General features: G+C 29.1%; 2 protein-coding genes across 6 annotated transcripts in view; both read right to left on the bottom strand.

Annotated features, from left to right (window-relative positions):
• Positions 1-20,353, bottom strand: part of LOC112688636 (somatostatin receptor type 5-like) — a 256,452-nt gene that overhangs the window by 211,746 nt on the left and 24,353 nt on the right. The gene's annotated exons all lie outside the window — the stretch shown is intronic.
• Positions 6,354-7,208, bottom strand: LOC112688881. Its single transcript, XM_025562295.1, has one exon. It carries the CDS (start codon positions 7,206-7,208, stop codon positions 6,354-6,356), a length of 855 nt encoding a protein of 284 aa, XP_025418080.1.

Genomic DNA, 20,353 nt, shown 5'->3' with positions numbered 1-20,353 from the left:
AAAATCTTATTAATAGTAAAGTATTATTTCTTAAGATTAAGAGGGTACCCGTGTGTACTCATTAGGTACTAATTTTATGAATAATCATCATCCCAATTTATTATTCTAGTGCAATATGGTTTAATTGCATTTAAATTAATTTAACTCTTCAGATTGGTATATAAACGCATTATGCTTGATACTAGAATCTTAAAACTTTTATCGCAATTTAGAATTAATTAATTTTAAAATTAAATCACAAAATATTACTATATTTATAGAATTTACATTCGTTTACATTGTTCTTTATGAGTAGTTGAACGTTTATATATAGTTTTAAATTGCTAGTACAGTAAATATTAAGTTTAATCGTCTTTCAATATAATGCAATAACTTCCAGATTTTATTCAACAATAATCCAACTTTAAATATTATTTACTAAAATATTCAAACTCAACGCAATTGCATTTAATCGTTCCAAGTTTTTCTAGATATGTCTACTCTGTTTTATCTATTGTATACAGTACTGAAATACAATAATTGGTTTTCACATAGTAAATATTTTCATTCAAAAGCTCTTACATTTTATATATATTATATAATGTGATAGGAAAATTCTTAAAAATATATTTGCAAAATTACTTCATATTTTATTAGTAATAAATTATTACAAATATTTCAATAAAATTATAGTACACTTATTTGAGTAAATGTAAATTTCTAGCAAATTATGTTTTGAACAACTTTTTTATCATGTAAACCTGTTTGACATGGAAAATCACTATAATCGAAAAAAAAACATATCATTAAATAGTCAAAAGTTCATTCCTTTGAAAAAAATTTAAAACAATTTTATATTTTCTGATAAACGCAGTAAAATATGACGTTAAAATTTCCTAATGTAAGAAAAAAAAAATTAAATTTTTTATTGAGATTTTTATTGAAGTTATCATTTAATTTATTATTAGCTGTCCAATAGTTATTAAAAACGTATACAACTCATTTACTCATTTACTCATTTTTTTTATAGACCCATATTACAATATATAAATATACATTTATAATATATTATCAGAAATATTCATTGAAATTAATTAGAAATCGAAAGTGAAGATAAATGCACTTATTAAAATATTAAGTGTAAGATTTTCTTCTTTAATTCTACTCGGAAGTAGGGCTAGCTACAATCGTTTTACTCTTCATATTGAACTCTTAACGTTCATTTCGAAAAAAACAAAGACATTGATTTTGTCTGGACAATTTATTTTTTCCTATACTCGTGCAATACCTATGTATACAATATTTGTTTTATCCAATAACAATTCGGTCTGTTAACGGCCATGAAAAAATAAAGGATAAAACGTCAGTACTAACAGCACCATTAATTATTAATAATTTTCTTTTTTTTTTCTATCAAACCTCATATGATACTATCTAATATTTAAATTTTAAAATCAAAACCATTTACGAAAAATTTTCAAACAATTTGGAATACTGTTAGTATATTAATACTCATAATAGTTAAAATTAGTTAAACTATAAGTTAAATCTAGTAACTTACTAGTTTACAATTGTAATCAGACATAAATATGTTAAAAATTTAAATTTTACATATCTAAGTTTAATTGTTAGATATTAGGAAAAATATAAAAATATAATATAAACAAATTCATACTCTATGAGGAATCTAAATTAATATATATGATATAATTTATAATATTTACGTGTACGGGATTATGAATTAATTCTTATGGTAACATCAATGTCTCATACAATATGTAATTTAGTGAATTTAATTTAATGAGTTAAGTCTAAATTAATTCAATGAATGACAGGAATTAATAGTTAGTTGTTTAACTATTATCGTTGAAAATAAATAACAATTGAATTTTTTGAAATAAAATCTCAAATTTATTGTAAACGTGAAGCTTTAGTGGAACGTTGCGATGTAGGAATTTTATCCGACCATAGGCTTAACATTATAGGACTATTGTGATTTAGAAGCGTTATGAGAACCTCATGTATTGTGTAGTACTAAATGATTGCAAGTATTGGATATGTGATTCTGTGTGAGAGAGAACATGAGGAGAAAGTTTGAGGTGAAGAAATCTGAATTGGAAGTTTTTTTTTTGAGCATTTTCGTATTTTATTCCTTTTTCTTTTTTTTCTTTTTCTTTTTTTTTTTCTTTCTTTCTGTAATTGAATTTTGTGGGTTTCATACAATTTTGATAAAATAAGTTGCACAAAAGTGTTTTATACTTGATACCGAGCCTTGAGCGAGTGTCTTAAAGAAAAGAGAGTATACACGCGTATACTTTTTTGGGATATTTGAGTCGTGTGAATAATAAACATACGTATTGTTTTGTCCGTAAAAGTCATTTTTTTCAAATAACAACGTTTAACGTTTCACATCGTGTCAGAACAAGAGACGGGCTTAATATTTAAAGACAAATATTATAGAATATTTATGATTATTTATGTTGAACACCACAATCGGTACGAATGGATTTAGATTTAGTTCTGTCGAAAACAATAAGATATTCAATTGACGTTGAAGTGACCGTTTTAGAACAGGTAACGATTTTAGCATACAGTTATTTTTGCATATTGACGTGTTTTTATGAATCATTAAATATTTTATAATATACTTTGTACCTACTGTGTGTGTGTGTGTGTGTTTGTGAGAAAGATGCTCAAGATTTTCGTATCGAGACTTTATGTAGATGGTAAATATTTCGAATCCAAGACTGACGTCTGGAAATGTAACTAGTTTAAGTTGACTTTAAAAATAACTGTAACAGAGCAAGAAAACATTTCTAAAGTTTTCATAATTTATTGTACTTTTGTTAAACGACTAAAAATATCGTCTAGGTATAAAAAAATGTTTTCCGAGTAAAATCAATTACGTTTACTGTATACAATTATAAATTATATAGGGTATCTCAAAAAGAACTCAGGACTTTAATCTGCTATAAATTAAATTAATTTATTTTAAAAAAACATAACAAATATATCATTTTATTTATGATAGTCATATGCCCGATATTGTTTTTCACGGTTAAACCTTAACTTCTCCTGAAGAGAATGATATATTTGTTATGGTTTTTTAAAATAAATCAATTTAATTTATAGCAGATTTAAATCCTGCGCTCTTTTTTAAACACCCTATATTAACGTTTATGTTTAACGTACATAGTTGAGTGACAATTAAACGAAGACTGAATTGAGTTTTTAACAATTGAGTAAATTTTTTTCTGAAATTATTATTTAAATCAGTTTTGCGAGGTAAATTCATAGGATATAGATAATTGGCAAATTCTAATGTTGTTCCGAGAATGGAATTATCATTAAAAATATCCATAGGGTTAGAAAATTAAATAATCCTAGAATTATACGTAAAATATGTGTGCGAGATGGATGATTAAATTTGAAAGGAAGTTTCATTGGGAAATAAGCGTTTGAGTGATAAATTCATTACCTATGGGGATGATATAATGATGAATATATATCTTATTAGTTATAAGTTTGGCAGAAAATTCTTGACTTCGTCTTAATCATTAGTAAAAATAGCCAAACTTCATTTGAGGGCTTTAAGATGAAACGGTTAGTTTAATTCTCAGAATTCTTTTCAGAATCATCCGAAGTAAACTTTTTCTCGGGTGTGAGCACATTCTACGTTCATCATAATAATGTGACGTTTTTGGTCCACGGGTTGGTTTTTGCTTTTAAACCAATAGCAAAATATAATAAACTGTTTTATTTTTTGGCTGACGAGTATTTGGTTAAATTATTTTTCAAATATACGTGTTCGTATATATGTATTTTATTGTGATTTACGATTATTTTTAATGATGTGCCAATATTTCAGACAAGATAAATATCGTTTGGTTTCCATTACAGTATATTTATTTTTTTATTTTTTTTAGTACTTAATACTTTTGTTCGTAATTCGATATTTTGCTTGTTTTTATGGTAGTTGAATAATGAAGGTGAATAGTGAATAATTTTATTTTTCCAAAGTAGAATTTATGATCGTCTAACGTAGATGCATTTTGATGACGAGACAACAATGTCGAAAAATATTTGAAAGATTTTGAGAGGAGTTAGCTGATAAATGAATAACCATAGGAACGTGATTGGATAAACTGTTATTAATTTGTTACACGTCCTATATAATAATGTTTTTGAGATATTAGTGTTCTACAATTGGTATTGATATCGATTTTCTTAATGAATTATACCCTGAAGAAGGAAAATATAATATAGGCTCTTATCTCTCAGATGATTATGACTGATTAAGCTATTTTTTTCAGATTCAGAATTTATGTTTACTTATTTTTCATTGTAAATTCACCATCACTTAATTTATACATTTCATCTTGGAAAGTAAGTGCCAAATATATCATTGGTCAGAATTTAACATCAAAAAATTAATTATCTAATAATTAATAGCACAGATTAAATATTAACTGAAAGTGTTCATCTAATATTTTTTACCGATTCTTATTATTTTCATCGTTGTCTGATGCATCGCGTGAGTAGCGGAAATTGTAACGTTTTTACTGCAGTGTGTATTAATTTTTAAATGTCAATTTGTAAGTCAGTCAAAGAGTGATTTATTTATGTGTTACGTATATTATTTTCATTCGGTCCATTTCTTATATACGTTAAGGGAAAAAGCTTTTAACTGTAGAAAACTGCGAGTGCATTCCTATATTTTTTTTTTGTTTTTGTGATGATTTTTACCTGCATATGAGAAGAAACGAAATATATTATAACGTAATGTAACTAAGACGATGTTAAACACGCATATAGCGAAAAACAACCGGCGCAAGAGTAATACAAATCAATACATATAAATAAACATAACATGTTTAAGCCAAAATATCTAACCGTGACGAATAGTCCAGCTGAAGTGGCGCAATGATTTTCCTATTTAATATTTTACTAAAAATTACTTAATGTTGAACGTTGATTAACCATTTGATAAGATATTGTTACATAATATACGAATATTATAATACCAGTTAACGTAATACGACCGTTATTATTATTTTTCTTTTCGTCATCAATATGTTAGGATTAGAAATAGCTTCAACATGTGACTGCGATACATAGGCGTGTCCAGACCTTTGTGGCAGGGTGGGCCAAGTCACTGTTAAATTAGGATCAAGAGCAAATTTATAATTGATAGTAGTTAGGTCAGGTTATTGTATTCAAGTTCATAAAATAACATAATTAATTACAATATTAAAATAACATAATTTACAGTAATTAAAATAATATTACAATTCATAATTCCATTCTTCTTTCACTAAGAGTTAATGTTTTAAATAGCTCAATTACATCATCGACCTTGATGTTGTATGCCAACTCTTGTTCGATGAACATTGTTAAAAGGCCATCTAAACGATTTTGTATCATTGTACTCCGCAACTTTGTTTTAATTATGTAGAATTTTGAAAATGTTCTTTCACAGGTACAACTAGTCACAGGAATAGTAACAAATATTTTCAGTAATTTGAAAAAATTAAAAAAGTTAGTTTCTCTTCCACTACTTGGTTCTGACAGCCATTGAATCCATTTTTCATTATTAAGGTTTTCATCATTTGGTATATCAGCAGTATGTTTTAGTAGTTAAATTTCGGTTTTTAGTGCATTACTGTCAACATCAAAAGTGTCTTTTAACAAATTAATATTTTCATTATTAATTTGAAGAATCAATAAACTAGCAACAGTTTGAATTATATCAATTGTTTTTGATTAAACCTGATATTTAAAGCAACAATCATATTGTCTAAAGTATTATAATAAACTTTTCTCATTTCATCTCCTTTCGTATTAAATATATGTTGTGTGTGACTTGAGCTATCTATATTTGTAGAAAATCTTTTATGTCTCGTAACTGAAATATCAATTTTATTATCATCACAAAATTTGACAGAATTTTTGTATAAATTATCAAAATATGAATTGTTGTTTCTCATTGAATTGAGTGATTTTTTTAAAGCTTCGACAAGATGCATTTCCGTAAACAAATTTACATCAGGTGATTGTAAATATGAACTGGTTTTCAATATTAAAGAAAGGATGGGATCTAGCATTTCGTATGTCTGATTGGCTAGTAGAATTAGTTATTTCATTAATCGCAATCAAAAGAGAAGAGTAGTTAGCTTTTACCGCACTTAAAGCTTCAGAGCGGCATGCCCATCTAGTGGTTGATACAGACTTCAACGTTTTAAGTTTTGCATTTGTAGAATTAATTATTTTTTCAAAAACTGCATGGTGTACACAACTTCCTTCAACAAAGTTATATATTAACTGTATGTACCCAAAAAAGGTCAAATGTAATTCTATTGTCTCTCCCAATAGAGTCAACAAGAACTAAATTTAGGCAATGGCCATAACAATGTACAAAATATAGTTTTTGATTTTTTTTCTTTAAATTTAGCCTGTACACCTGTGGTATTTCCCGAAATAGTTGAAGCGACATCAAAGCAAACCGAAACTAAATTTTCCCATTTTATGTTATACTCATGAATAGTATCACTCAATACATTAAAAATATTTTCAGCATTGACTGAGGTAATTCGTTTCATACAAATAAACTGTTCATATGGACATGTTTTTTGTGTGTCAAAATATCGTACCACTATAGACAGCTGCTCGTGGTGACCACAGTCGCTTGTTTCATCGGCTATTGTTGATACTTTTTTATTGGCAATTGTACTCTGCAATAGTCTTTTCATTACTAAGTTAACTGATTGTATAATGTCATTTTGAATACGATTACTTGTATAAAAAGCGTTCTGGGGTCCGGATATAAAATGCTGGTCAAAAACTGGATCATACATTCGCAAAAACCTAACAATGTCCAGAAATAGTCCTTTGTGAAAATCATTAGTTTTTTCAGTATGCCCACGAAATGGTTTACCACCAACGCCCAAACAAAGTACAATATCTATTAATTTCTTCATTGTTTCTCTATTTTTCAGTCGATTTATTTCCTTTTGACTGCGTATATCTTCTCTTTGTTGATCTAAAATGACATCTATTGATTTTGAATTGGGATTCAAAAAAGTTTTTAATGATGTAGTACTATTGAGGTGACATTTTGATCGTTGGTGAACATTAAACTTTTCTGTAGCTGCTTTCCAATTTGTAAGCCCAGTTTTTGAAAAAACCATTTCAAACTGTCCAGCATTGAGCCCAATTGAACCACAAAACATTCGACAAGGAAAAAAATAAACAGCATCCTTTTTAGGACTATTTTATGTTTTTAACCGAGTTGTACGTATTTATTATAATTTGATAGGTGGTCAGATTCAGGTTTCATTTTTATTTTCAATTTTTAAAATGGAAGCATAAAATTCTAGTGGAAAATTGAGGTTGTTGGTGGCCCCTAAGACTACGATAGGAGACCCTTTTACCGAGGCATTGCTCCTGCGGTTGTTGTAGCACTGCTCACAGGGTAGGCCATGGCCCACCCGGCCCACCCCGTGCGCACGCCTATGCTGCGATACATTAATTGAAAATATTCAATTCAATTTTTTACTTCCCAACCGTACACGAACAACTGGCAATTTTTTTTTTCTTCTTAAATACTTATAATAACAATGGAGTTTATTAATAATTTTAACATAAGATAAGACGTTACAGAAATTCAATTAACGATATGTTATTATCCTCCTACATAAAATTAAACGTGTTGTGTTACACTGAAAAAGCCATAATAAATAACAGAAAAATTAGGTGACACAACTCTACGCAAAATGCCCTGTTTGAACCTTTAATTTGAAATGGTCTGTATTGAATGATCAAAAATAAAACAAAAGTAACAAAATACATGATACGATTTTTGATAGTAATGAATAACTTAGATAAGGGAAATTATTCAATACATCGCTAAAAAAAGTTCCAACATTGTAAAATGTATAAGGGTACGTTAATATATGAGTCGTCCAGTTGCAAAAGGTAGTATGTCCATATTTTAGTTGCAAAAGGGAATATGTCCAATTTTAAATATAAATTTTTTAAAAAACTACTTATCCACGATTTCTAGAGTCTAAAAACAGTAAAATGTTTTTTTTTTATATATATTTATGAAAAAAAAAATGGTGACGTTTTATAAAATATTAATGGAAATATCAGTTTTTTGCTGTTTGTGAAAACTTTATTTGTTTGGACATACTACCTTTTGCAACTGGACGACTCATATGGTCTTTAGTAATGATATAAGGTAATTTTAAGCAAAAATGTGTAATCAACTTCATTAATCAAACCTTAATTTTTTTTTTTATTCATTTTTTTTTATTAATTACGTCATAATAATATATATTGAATGATCATTTGATCAGTAAAGTCAAACCACGTGTAAAATATAGATGTAAAGTACAAGCAAAAATAATGAAACAATATCGAATCAAATACCTAATATAGTTTACGGTTTAGTTTGATTTATTAAAATATGATGTAAAATTTACAACAATTGTTAATCCGAGTGTACGTTGCATGTTTAGTTTTTCAGACAAATTTTGTTGAAAAATATATATTATTTTTGTACCTATGCAATTTTTCAATACAAAAACACTTATGACATTTATTACCTAAATGAAAACATTCATATTTTAAACAACAATAGATTTAACACGCAAAACATCGATTTATTGCTTTATATTTATTTTGCTCGAAATAATTCGTACGTTTAGTGTGACGATATTGTGATATTTTGGGTGGGAAGGGAAGCATCACAATATATTAGCAAACTTTCATCTTGCATGCTATGTATACTTGCATGTTATATCCATCAATGTATTAAAAATGAGAGAGAACACGTTGTACTTATTAGTTTCTTTCGTGTACAACACGAGACTTACTTATTGTTTACGTTTAAGAAAAATGATACCGAAAATGGATCAAAATAGTAAACTTCGATAGTTATGTTTAAAAACCTGAGTGTTCCAAGACTTATGCGTAATGTATTAATAATGTTCTATTTCCTCGTACCCACGACCAACAGAACACGCCTTAAAATCACAATAAATCAATAGAATTCTTTATTGTAGCTTCATCGTTTATTGTGTTTCGTGCGAATAACAAACAAATATTACAAATGCATGAACAACATTCATTATGTTTCGTTTTCCTAACGAAGCATTACATAAGTTTATATGAATAATCAAAAAATAACTCCGGAAAACTTTGTCCAACAACGCTAAACGCAATCAAAAATACGTCGAAGTGTACCTAATACATTATCAATATACCTACAAAGGTCCGAAGTTTACCGGGAAACATAACTTGAACTTTTATTGAACTTAGTACGGCGACACGTTGAACTTTGAACAATATCGTGGTCGTCGTTATCCACGGTCCATGTAACATGTACTTCGTGTTCATGTTCTTAATGTTTGGTCAATAATTTATCGGAGGTAATAACAACGGAACGAGATCGAACAAAACCATAATCGCACGTGTTTCCGTTTTATCGTTATACCCAGGGACGTTACGTGTCTTCATCTAATTGGACTCCTCTCACTGTAGTAAAAGATTTTTTTTTTGGAAAATGTAAACGGAGATATTTTCAGTGCTTTCTAATGTAGGAACCTCAAAAAAAAAGCGGAAATTCATGTGATTTGCGATTGAATAATAATAATAGTAAAAATTAAGAATGTGTTGACGTACATACGGAACGTTTATAGATATCTGCAGATAATTGCTCCAAACTAAACACAGGTATATAGAGGCAATTAATTATTTACGAGATTTGTATATACGCACGTGATACAGTAGAATCCGATAGTAACGATCTTCAAGAGAACTAGATAATCAGATCTTTCCATCAGAACTTCGATTTATCCGAATGACAAAAATAAAACACTTGAAAAACTAGATAAATATTTTGTTTCTAAATGGAAAATTATACAAGACAGATTTTATATTTATAAAAAAAAAAGGTAAGTATTATGTACATAATATCATGTTAATATAATGATGTACTTATGTGTATAATGTTTAGGAAAAAATAATTTACAGTACTGTATCTATAACTGGAATGAAACGATATCTTTACATAATTAGTATCTATAGAGATAAAATCCAAAAACCACTGGCTTATTGATCGCTGCTTCTCAAAAACTACTCAAGGTACGCACTTAAAATTTGGAATAACGGTTCCTCTAATACTTTTACCGTGCATTAAGAATTTTTCAAAAATCGCATTTTCAAGGGTCGAAACAGTTTTAGACTGGACGTATAAACTTTTTAATTATTTGGTTACCTAGAAAACATTTGATTTGCTTAATATGTTGATTTGAATTCCAGAAGAAATAATTGCAGGGAAAAGGCCTATAGGTGGAAGGAGTAGTAAAAAAATATTTAATAATCTTTTGTATATATAAAACAGTAAGCTGATTGACTGCCATCAACGCACAGTTCAAACCATTAGACGGATCTGGCTGAAATTTGGCATACAGATAGCTATTATGATGTAGACGTGCGCTAAGAAAGGATTTTTCGAAATTTTGAATTTAAAGGGTTGAAATCGGTTTAATATTTTTTGACCAGGTCGATAACTGCGCTATTGAAAATGAATTATATTAAATAAAACTATTAAAAAATTATTAAAAAACTATTATTAACGCCAAAATTGAAACTGAAAGACTAAATTACATCAAAAACAACCAATCCAAATTGCGTGCAGATTCATTTAAAAGATGCGATTTAAAAGAGCTCTTACTTCCCGGTCAAAGATCATATGATCGACATGATATAATTGCAAGAGTTTTTCGGTAAAAAGTCAAAAAGACCATGAACTTATTGACAAAAGGTAAAATATTCGGAGAAGTGAGATGCTATATGTATTCAACAGAATACCAAACTGTAGAGAGGTTCAGGTAGTTGTAAGCTATAACTTATCGAATAGGTCAGTGGTGGCCAAACTTTTTTTTCCTCGGGCCATAAAAAACAACTTTTTTTTATCGCGGGCTACAAAAAAATGCATTCTAAATTTTTTTTTACGTAAATGCAAAATATTACAGTTATACAAATAATTGCTGTAATATAGAAGACTTTCGCGGGCCAGATATTAAATGATGGCGGGCCGGAGTTGGCCCGCGGGCCGTAGTTTGGCCACCACTGGAATAGGTTATGATAATAATCATTATCTTAAAAACTAAATTAATATGTATAAAATATTATTTCAAAAATTTTAATTAATTTAAATTTCAATAGATTTAACAAAATTTAATCTTGGCAGGTTACATATATTTATATACTTAAACCCGGCAACGACGGGTAATTCAGCTAGTGATCTATGAAAATTTGAAAGAAGATATGAATGATAGGGGTCGATGGAATAGAATAGTGGTGGAAACGATGGACCTAATGGTTCGCTAAACTGAAGAATTTTGATTTTAATAATCACTGATTAAAAATATTTATAAAAATTATTAAACAGTATAAATCAATAAAATCAATAACAATAACATTCGAATATACAAATATTTTATGCTTTTATCAAACTTACATTTTTAGGTTAGGGTCAGTTTTCTAATATAAAATAATAAAATATCCCCTGGGAAAGGGGATAATTCAACTTTATAAAAATTAATGTTTATTTGTATGTCCAATAAGCCTTCCTAAACTACTCGATACGTTCGACGTTTATATCCACTGGACTCTGAAATCACTAAACCGATTTTAATGGAATTTGGTACTGAGTTGGATTAGACCTTAGAGAAGGACATAGTCTACCTTTTGTTACAAATAAAGGTAAAGAAAAGCATCTGTCTATCTGATAAGGTCCAAACGAGCAGTTTTTGTTTGAATATTGCTATAACTGCTGAAAAAACGGAAAGTAACCTCACTGTCACACACCTGAGTGTGTACCAAGAAAATGGTGAATGTGTCTATTTCATTGAAAATAATTCTTCTCATCCTAAAGCAACACTCGCCTATTCTTTTTGATCTCTGTACCAGATATTAATTTGCAAGAACTTTTCTGTATATTGGAATGCAAATGTATTAAATTTACAACGTAATCCAACTGAATTTTTAAGTTCACTTAATTTGTCAGACATGCCGGTACACGTTCTAACATTAAAAATTGGAGTGCTCTAGTTCTTTTATTCCCTAATTCTTTAGAATTATTTTATGAAACATCAATCCACCACCCATCTGAAATTGTACCAGGCTTTCAGTGAAAAATTTAACCCACGAGATTGTGTTAAATAATAGCGCACGTGGAACGCGGTTTTTAAATCGTTGGACTAAGCTCATATACTTAATTTTTCCCAATTCAAGTACTGCACTCATCCCAGTGATTTCAACAGATACGCTATTTGAATTCAAACGTTTGTAGTTTCCAGTACGACTCGCTTTTGCAATGATCATCAAAAAAGCACAAGGACAATAACAACAAGTGTGTTGACTGAATGTTGAAAATTCATACTTCTTACAAGGACAACTGTGTATTGTCTGATCGTGCATCAGAAAACCTGATTTATTTGTGTACGTACCAGAAAAAAAAACAAAAAATATTGTACAATCCTAATGCACTTCAATAAATAAAATTTATAATTGAAAACTTGAATTTTCAGCCTTTTTTGATAAAACGAATAAGATAAATAAATAATGATCCAAAATAAATTTAGGATTGTTGTAAGGATATTAGTATACGGTACAGCAAGGCGTGATAAGCATGGCTATATTTAAAATGTATCTATTACAATACATAAAAAAGTGTTATTTCAATTATTATTTCGGGTGATTGAACTTAAAAAAGCATAGCTTCTACGGTGAGTAAAAGGAGTTTTACACTCACGATTTTCTTAACGGGTAACGTCGGGTACCCCTCACTAATTGATCATCGTTACATCTCAAAACTTTATGAACTTGAAATTTGATAATTTGATCTCTCCGATACCCAAGACGTGCAAAAAGAAAGAATTTGAAAAAATATTGGAACCGGCAAAGATGATAATTCAGAGATAATTCAACGTACAACCTACATTATCATACCGATTCATTTGAGCTTTGTTATATTTGTTCTCTAACCAACAGTTACACCAAACTTGACTTTAAATTGTTTAAGGTAATAATCCATTAAAACCCATGTCTGGACCAAGAGTGTTCCACGCAAAGCCGGGTAATTAAGTTAGTATTTTATAATTCCATAAATACTTCTGGCGCATTGATAACCTTGTTCAACGAAACAAAAGAGCGTATTTGATAATTTAAAAAATACGTACCATTTTAGTGTTGTATTTATACACGTATATTATGGGTTAGATAACGAAATATTGTACCAGACGAAATCCGATTTATTGTTATAGGTGAATAAAAAAACAAATTTTCAGTTAAAAATGACATCGTTAAATCCGATTTATCGTTGTAACCGATATCGACAAAAATCACTGAATGTGAGATACAAAACCAACCTAATGCATGGTTGGGAATCGTTTTATCCGGAATATCGTTATATATGACAACATAATAAGTGGGTTCTACTGTAATTCTAAACAGAACATTTCGACCAAATTTTTCTTAAGGAATTTCATTTTTATACATACAATATGCACACGAAGAATTATTTTTATTAAATGTACGTGTTTGTTGAGTTGAACATTAATGTTCATCTATGTCTTGCAATGAAATTATATTAATTAACTAATTAATTATATATAATATATATAACTATCTATATAAATAATTAACTTTGTGCACAGTGGTGAAACCAGTTAAAAATACTAGGGGGTGACTTGACTCCTATTGCAAAGTTAAATAAATAAATATTCAACAATACTTTCTTAAAGTACAAATTTTGTTATTTACCATTTTTTGAATTATGTTCATAATGCATTCATTTTACAAATTAATTTTTCTATATTTTTTTAGAAAATTTATACATATATGTATTAATTAATGCATGCCTATTTCTGAAGAAATTAACTGAAGGGATGCTAAAATTAGTTTGAGAGGTGCTTAGCAACCTCAAGCACCACCCTTGGTCCGCTACTGCTTGCACAATCTTATATCTTCGTACAAATTTATTCTTTTTGAATCAAACATTTACACCTTCCGAATAGCGGAAAACATATTATTGACCTAACGTCCTCAATTTTTGAAAAAATATTTAATCATTTTGCATTAAATTATCTTTTTTTTTTATTTTTTCATTATTTGGTTTTTCATTATTATTCATTATTCAACTATTTGTTATTTATTATTTAACATAATTGTGTTTAACTCGAATATTTTGTTGACTTAAGGTTACAAGCTTATCGAAATCGGTGAGTTCTGTATTCGTGTGCTACGTATTATGTGCTATCGAAAATTAAATCATCGACGTTATTTTTATGGAATAATGGTGTATTGTATGATCATTATTATCATTATCTGTATTATTGCTAATGGTATTATATCGACACTGTTATTTGCATTATAATTAATATTAGATTTTTTTTATCATTTAACTGTACAAAAATTGAATATTCATAATTTATCTTATTTATTTATTCGGAAAAATCAATCAATTCCCAGGCAAAATATTCTGGATAATTATATTATACTAAAACTATTTAGAATAAAATATTATTCTTTATCCTCAAATAATCAGTTAAACGTGTATTTTTTTATCCGTCAGTGTAATTGGTTTTTGCCCAACTCAGCGTGTATAACATATTTATTTATACGAAACGTTTGGTCCGTTAACCACGTTTAATCAAGCGGCTGTGTGGGTGATATACAGTGTATTTATATGTATATAATTTGAGAATGTTCATTTATCCGAAAAATCGTTTCACGCAAATTCTATAAACACACACACGGTTTCGAAACGAGATTGTTATTATTGATATAAGTATATAGTTGTTTTCGTAAAAATCGTAAAAATCGCAACAATTTGATGCGTACATAATAATATGGAGGTCCTCGACTTACACTGTATACATGCGTATGTGTACATATGCGCAACAATAAAAATCCATTTCTCCTTAGTATTTGAACGACGCATGTATTTGTTTTGACAAATCACACATATGCGTTCGATCGTATGTACATGCATGTATTACAATAATATGTACTCCCGTTAGTCGGTATTTTACATTAGACATTAACCGTTCGCTAAGTAACTAATGCTGTACAATTACTTTGTACTTCAAATTCGACTGACTGGATGCCTCCGTACGCGTTCGAAGGTATTTACAATTATTTGAATTCATATAGAGAAGGTTCGGCCACGAAAAAAGTAGTGAAAATACAAAATTTAATAAATTAAATAAAATAAAATTGAACACTAAATCATTCGTCAGTAAATTTCTTATATTAATTGTAAACAGTATTGAACCCAGACTTTTTAAACTTTAACGTTACAATAATAGATAATAAAGGTAATATCTTTATTATATATGCTTTTCGCACAATTTTTTTTTTTCGTTATAAGCGTGGTGTTAAGGCAATAGAATGTATTATTTTGGTGTGATTACCTATCTGAACCAGGTATGTTTAAAAATTGTTTTCGTTGTTAGTCAAACTTAAAGCTTTACATAAAATAATTAATTATTTTTTCTTTTCATTTTTTTTTTTTTACGAAAATCTTGTTGATTTAATATATTTACTGTATTTTACATCTTCACATCAGACGTCCCTTGAATTGAAAATATTGCTTTAGCTGCCTACGCCAATCAAATATTTTTCGGGTTTTCACTTATTTTCTTTATGTTACTTGTTACCATTATTTTATTTACTTGTCAGCACCTCTTTAACATCATCTGTTTTCTAGACCACAATATATAAATAAATATATCGATTTGTAAAATTATTAATTTTTTACAGTCAACATTTTATTTTATCATTGAACGTTTTAATTTAGTAAACATTTTGTGTATAATATTTTTTAAGTACTCATTAAAAAACATCGAGAAACTCTAGTTATTATTCAAGAATAATAATTTATAATTATGATGTATTTAATAAATGTCTGAAAACAGTAAAATTATCAATATTTATTAGTATTGTTTTTCATTCGTATCTGTCAAGAATTAAGGGTCAAGTAGACATAGTAAATAAATCTGTAATATGCTTGCTAAATTATACAAATATACGAGTAGGTATTGTATCAAGTATTCCGAAGATTAATGTTTGCTTTGAATAATATATTTCACAGATCAAAATCCAAGTATGTTCAGAAGTAAAACAAAAAGAAGAAGTTAATAATATAACACATAGAATATTGAAGGATAAAGTAATCGATAATTCAATTGATATTGAACTGAGAACAAAGGTGACTTTTTGCACTTTTACGACTGAGAGCGAATTCGCCCTACATTTGTTTTCCATAGTATATATAACGAAAAATGTAAGTTGCAGAATGGATACAAGAATTTAGGTTAACCAGAATATTACTATTTATATAGTAGTTTATATATTTAGTCTGACTAAAAATCGTTTTGAGATTATAATTCACGTGAGAATGATTATAATCTATTAAATCTATTTTAATATTTTATCGATCGATGTTGTGTGTTATACAAATAAATAATTATATATATATGATAAAGTATTATGAAATTAAATAAAATTAAAAATTAGCAAATTGTTGGTACTCGAAAATCAATATATAAATAAAGGAATAAATATCTTATATAGAGAAATATATAAATTAATATAATTTAAACGTCGATGCTTTCCGTGGTAAGACCGATTATGCTGGAAAAACACTAGCGAACACTAGCAGTGGTGAATGGGCAATACAATACATTTATCCGTTTGGATGTTTAGTTCATCACAACATTCTACAATTGTTATACGTTGATACGTTTTCAATCATATTAATTTTAACTACACATTTTGATTGTTGAATATTATTATTTCAGCTACCCAGGCGATGCGCGGAAAAATCCCTGAGTCTCAAAAAACTCAAAATATTAATTAAATATTATAAAAAAATGTCTAGATAATTAAACAGAAGATAGCTAAAGTAACATTTTTAGATAGATAATTAATATTATTTTCTGGAAAATTATCAACACTGATTATAAATCAAAATGAGGGCAGATCATTCTGAATATAGTATACGGCATAACATATTATGACCATAATATATAAAAATAATTATTTAGTGTTAGAATTCTGATCAAAGAAATAATCGAAATTCGATTGAAGTTTATTGCTGTGACGTAAAATTATATGGACAGTGTAGGACATAATTACAATTACTCTATGCAGTATAAAATAAGACGTTACTTCTAACACTGCAAGAATTCTACAGCCAATATCACCTAAGGGTTCGAGGCAGTTGACATCTCCGTTTATAATTAATTTGTATAAAAATAAAGAATTGTTACGATCTCGCTTATCATACAGGTTCTGTGTACAACTACTCACACGTGTCGGTCCCTTTATCCACGGCTATTAAGTGTTACGTCTACATCGTTTGCATACATCATCTACGCATGTTTAGGCGTAACACTGAAAGGACTTAGGTCCTACATAATACAATATATAACGAAATAATTTGAATCACACGAGCTTCACCACCAGTAATCACTTTCAGCCAATAAATTTAGCGCTTTGAAATATTTTATTACCGACAGTTTGTTTTATCACTAGGCTATGATTACACGCACAATAATACGGCCAATAATACGCAAGTAAGACTGTTATGTTTTCCATACACAACATCAAAATATTTGAAGATTTAAACGTTTTAATAAAATAAAATACTGCCTTTTATAATATCAATAAGCTTTAAAAGCTTTTTGAAAGCTATGGTATATATTATCAAGGAAAATAATATAAAATAATCATCGATATACATTATTATATTTCGAATACTTCTTTACCAGTTCAACGTTTTAAATATCACTAAGCTATACTACGATTAAATACGTAGATCGGTGCACAATAAGTATATCAAAACCTCCAAATTCCAAGATACTTTAAATGTCCTATAAAGTCCTTCCCGATGTCCACCAATGATCACCCATCGAGTTTAATATCAAGTAGATCGATTTTAACCACTGCACGGTCCAGTGTTAATATATTTCTTTGCTATTAATTAAACAGTCGTGTCACTATATGGGTAGGATATGTGCATATATTTTAAGCTCCTACGGCTGCTGAATCCTATGCTGCTCGTTAAGAACTTCCTATCGTTGCAAACTGAAATTAATTGTGTTGAGTATAGCCCGGGTCTACGGGACATGTTAAATTCGACTTTGAAAACTTTAAGTAAGTAATATATTTTAGACGAACGATTCGGTCTTAAAAACCGGAAAACCGCGGACCGACTAGTAATAGTTCTTCTGCTTATCGATAACGGTTACGGCAGCAATATACAATGACCGGGCGGATAAATTAACATACGAGGTGCCTAAAGATTTTTTTTTAAAACCGTTGGCGGGACTTTATCGGTGAAAATTTTACGAAAAAAAGAAAAATACTTTACTCATGCTCGACGATGCGTTGAAATCATACCAATATTTTCCCACCGTACGTTTCGGACGTAATTTTTGTTATGCTTATGTTGTATTATACCGTATATTTATCACTGTGCGTCGGTTCGACGGTTTGATCTCTGTGAACTATTAACTTTGAACTCGATATGTTTTTAATTACGAAAACGTGATTTACACAACGGTGTGTATTTAACTAGTACGTTGCACGGTCTTCTAAGAGTCCCGATCTTGTCAGAAACGTTCGCAATCGTAAAGTTACTTGAGTAAATACGTGCTTCTATAACATACACAAAACTATTGCAACGCCGCGATACACCAAATACTATTATCACGATCGTGGTTATTATCGGTAATCAAATGAAAAAGTGAAAACATATTATGAATCGGTTACTCTCGGTTAATTGCCTGAAAGCTGCGCGAGAACGTGTTACGTCAAGTCCACCATTTTGAAAACTACTACGGACTAATACGCTACATGGAAATCCCGTGTGTCGTATGATCTGTGCGGATCCCGTCTTCTACTTCTTTTTCGTTGTTTGATTTCGGACGTCGTGACTTTCATAAAATTATGTTGTTTCTATTGGACACATTTCTCCAGAATTCTGTTATCCCTGTGTTCCGGATGCTTTCTGACATTGATATTTGTGCGAGGATCTTAATTTGGTCTATATAGCAGATGGGGGGGCCGCCTTCTATTTTTCTCGACTTTTCCTTAGATAATATCCTTTTCAATACCATCTCTTCTTACCAAGTGGCCAAAAAATTTGAGAATTTGGCTCTGAATTGCGAACAAAAGGGCTTGTATTATAGATATATTTGTTCTCTGTTCGGTTCATGGAATCGTAACATTCTTCTACATGCAAACATTTCAAATGCTTTTATTCTTTGTTGACATGATGAATTTAGAGTCCATGATTCGGAGCCAAATGTCATTATAGGGAATATCATTGTTTTCATAATATACAATTTCGTTCATTTTCTGATATTATGCAGATCACGTACGTGCACGCTTTTAATCCAAAAGCGATTAAAGCGCATTATTTAAAATACAAAGCCGCAAAACGAACACGCATGCCTGTACGGTATTATATAACTATGGACAAGTTTTTATTGTACCAGAACTCAAACAGTGGCCTATACTCGTCATGCATCCGTGTAAACTTGTTGTACAGACGATGTGAGATTTAGGGTTGTTGAGTTTTTCACACTTTGCTACCGTACTGCATTTTTCTTACAAAGGCTGTTGAGATTATTTCTATAACATTCACTCAAACGTTGTATTTTAAAAGCAATTGCATTATCATGCCATCTCCCTCACTATTTTTTTTCTTTCGAGCTACATTATAAAACGTGATAAACTATCAGACACTGTACTGCGTTTATACCTACCCTGTGCCATCCCGAAATAGGTAAACACTTAACTACTGAAATTCAGAGACTACGAAAATGATTTAAAAAAATATATATATTTATACGCACAGGTACGACATATACTTGTGATACAAAATAGTTGACCAAATATTGACAAATATTGTTGAATTAAATACACTATAGTAGCCAGATATGTTTATTAATGACGTATCTAAAATGTTTTGTTTGATATTTCTCCTAGTACTTAATATGCAGTACTATATTTTACATGTCTTCATCATAAATGATCCCAAGTCGTAGAGAATCATTGGTAAAATTTGTATACCTTGCAATATTGGTTAATATTTTATAAATATATAATGGGGAGGGCTCTTATTTTGGAATATTTTTATTTTTTAATTTTAAACTCTTATTTTGTTTATTGCTATATGAGAGTAACTACCATTAAATTTGGTCATAATTAATCAACGAATTCACGTACCACAAAGAGTTTAAATAATTGTAAAAATCTGGCTGTTCTTTCGTTTTTTTTTTTTTTTTTTTGA

This window comes from Sipha flava, unplaced genomic scaffold (genome assembly GCF_003268045.1).
Source record: "Sipha flava isolate LNK unplaced genomic scaffold, YSA_version1 111_pilon_pilon, whole genome shotgun sequence".
Lineage (NCBI taxonomy): Eukaryota > Metazoa > Arthropoda > Insecta > Hemiptera > Aphididae > Sipha > Sipha flava.
Note: the sequence above shows the minus strand (reverse complement) of the source record. Positions and strands in the feature narration are given on the sequence as shown.

What these genes read in the sequence shown, in the direction of transcription:
- LOC112688881 (XM_025562295.1), bottom strand. Translation starts at nt 7,208, where the DNA reads ATGTTTTGTGGTTCAATTGGGCTCAATGCTGGACAGTTTGAAATGGTT.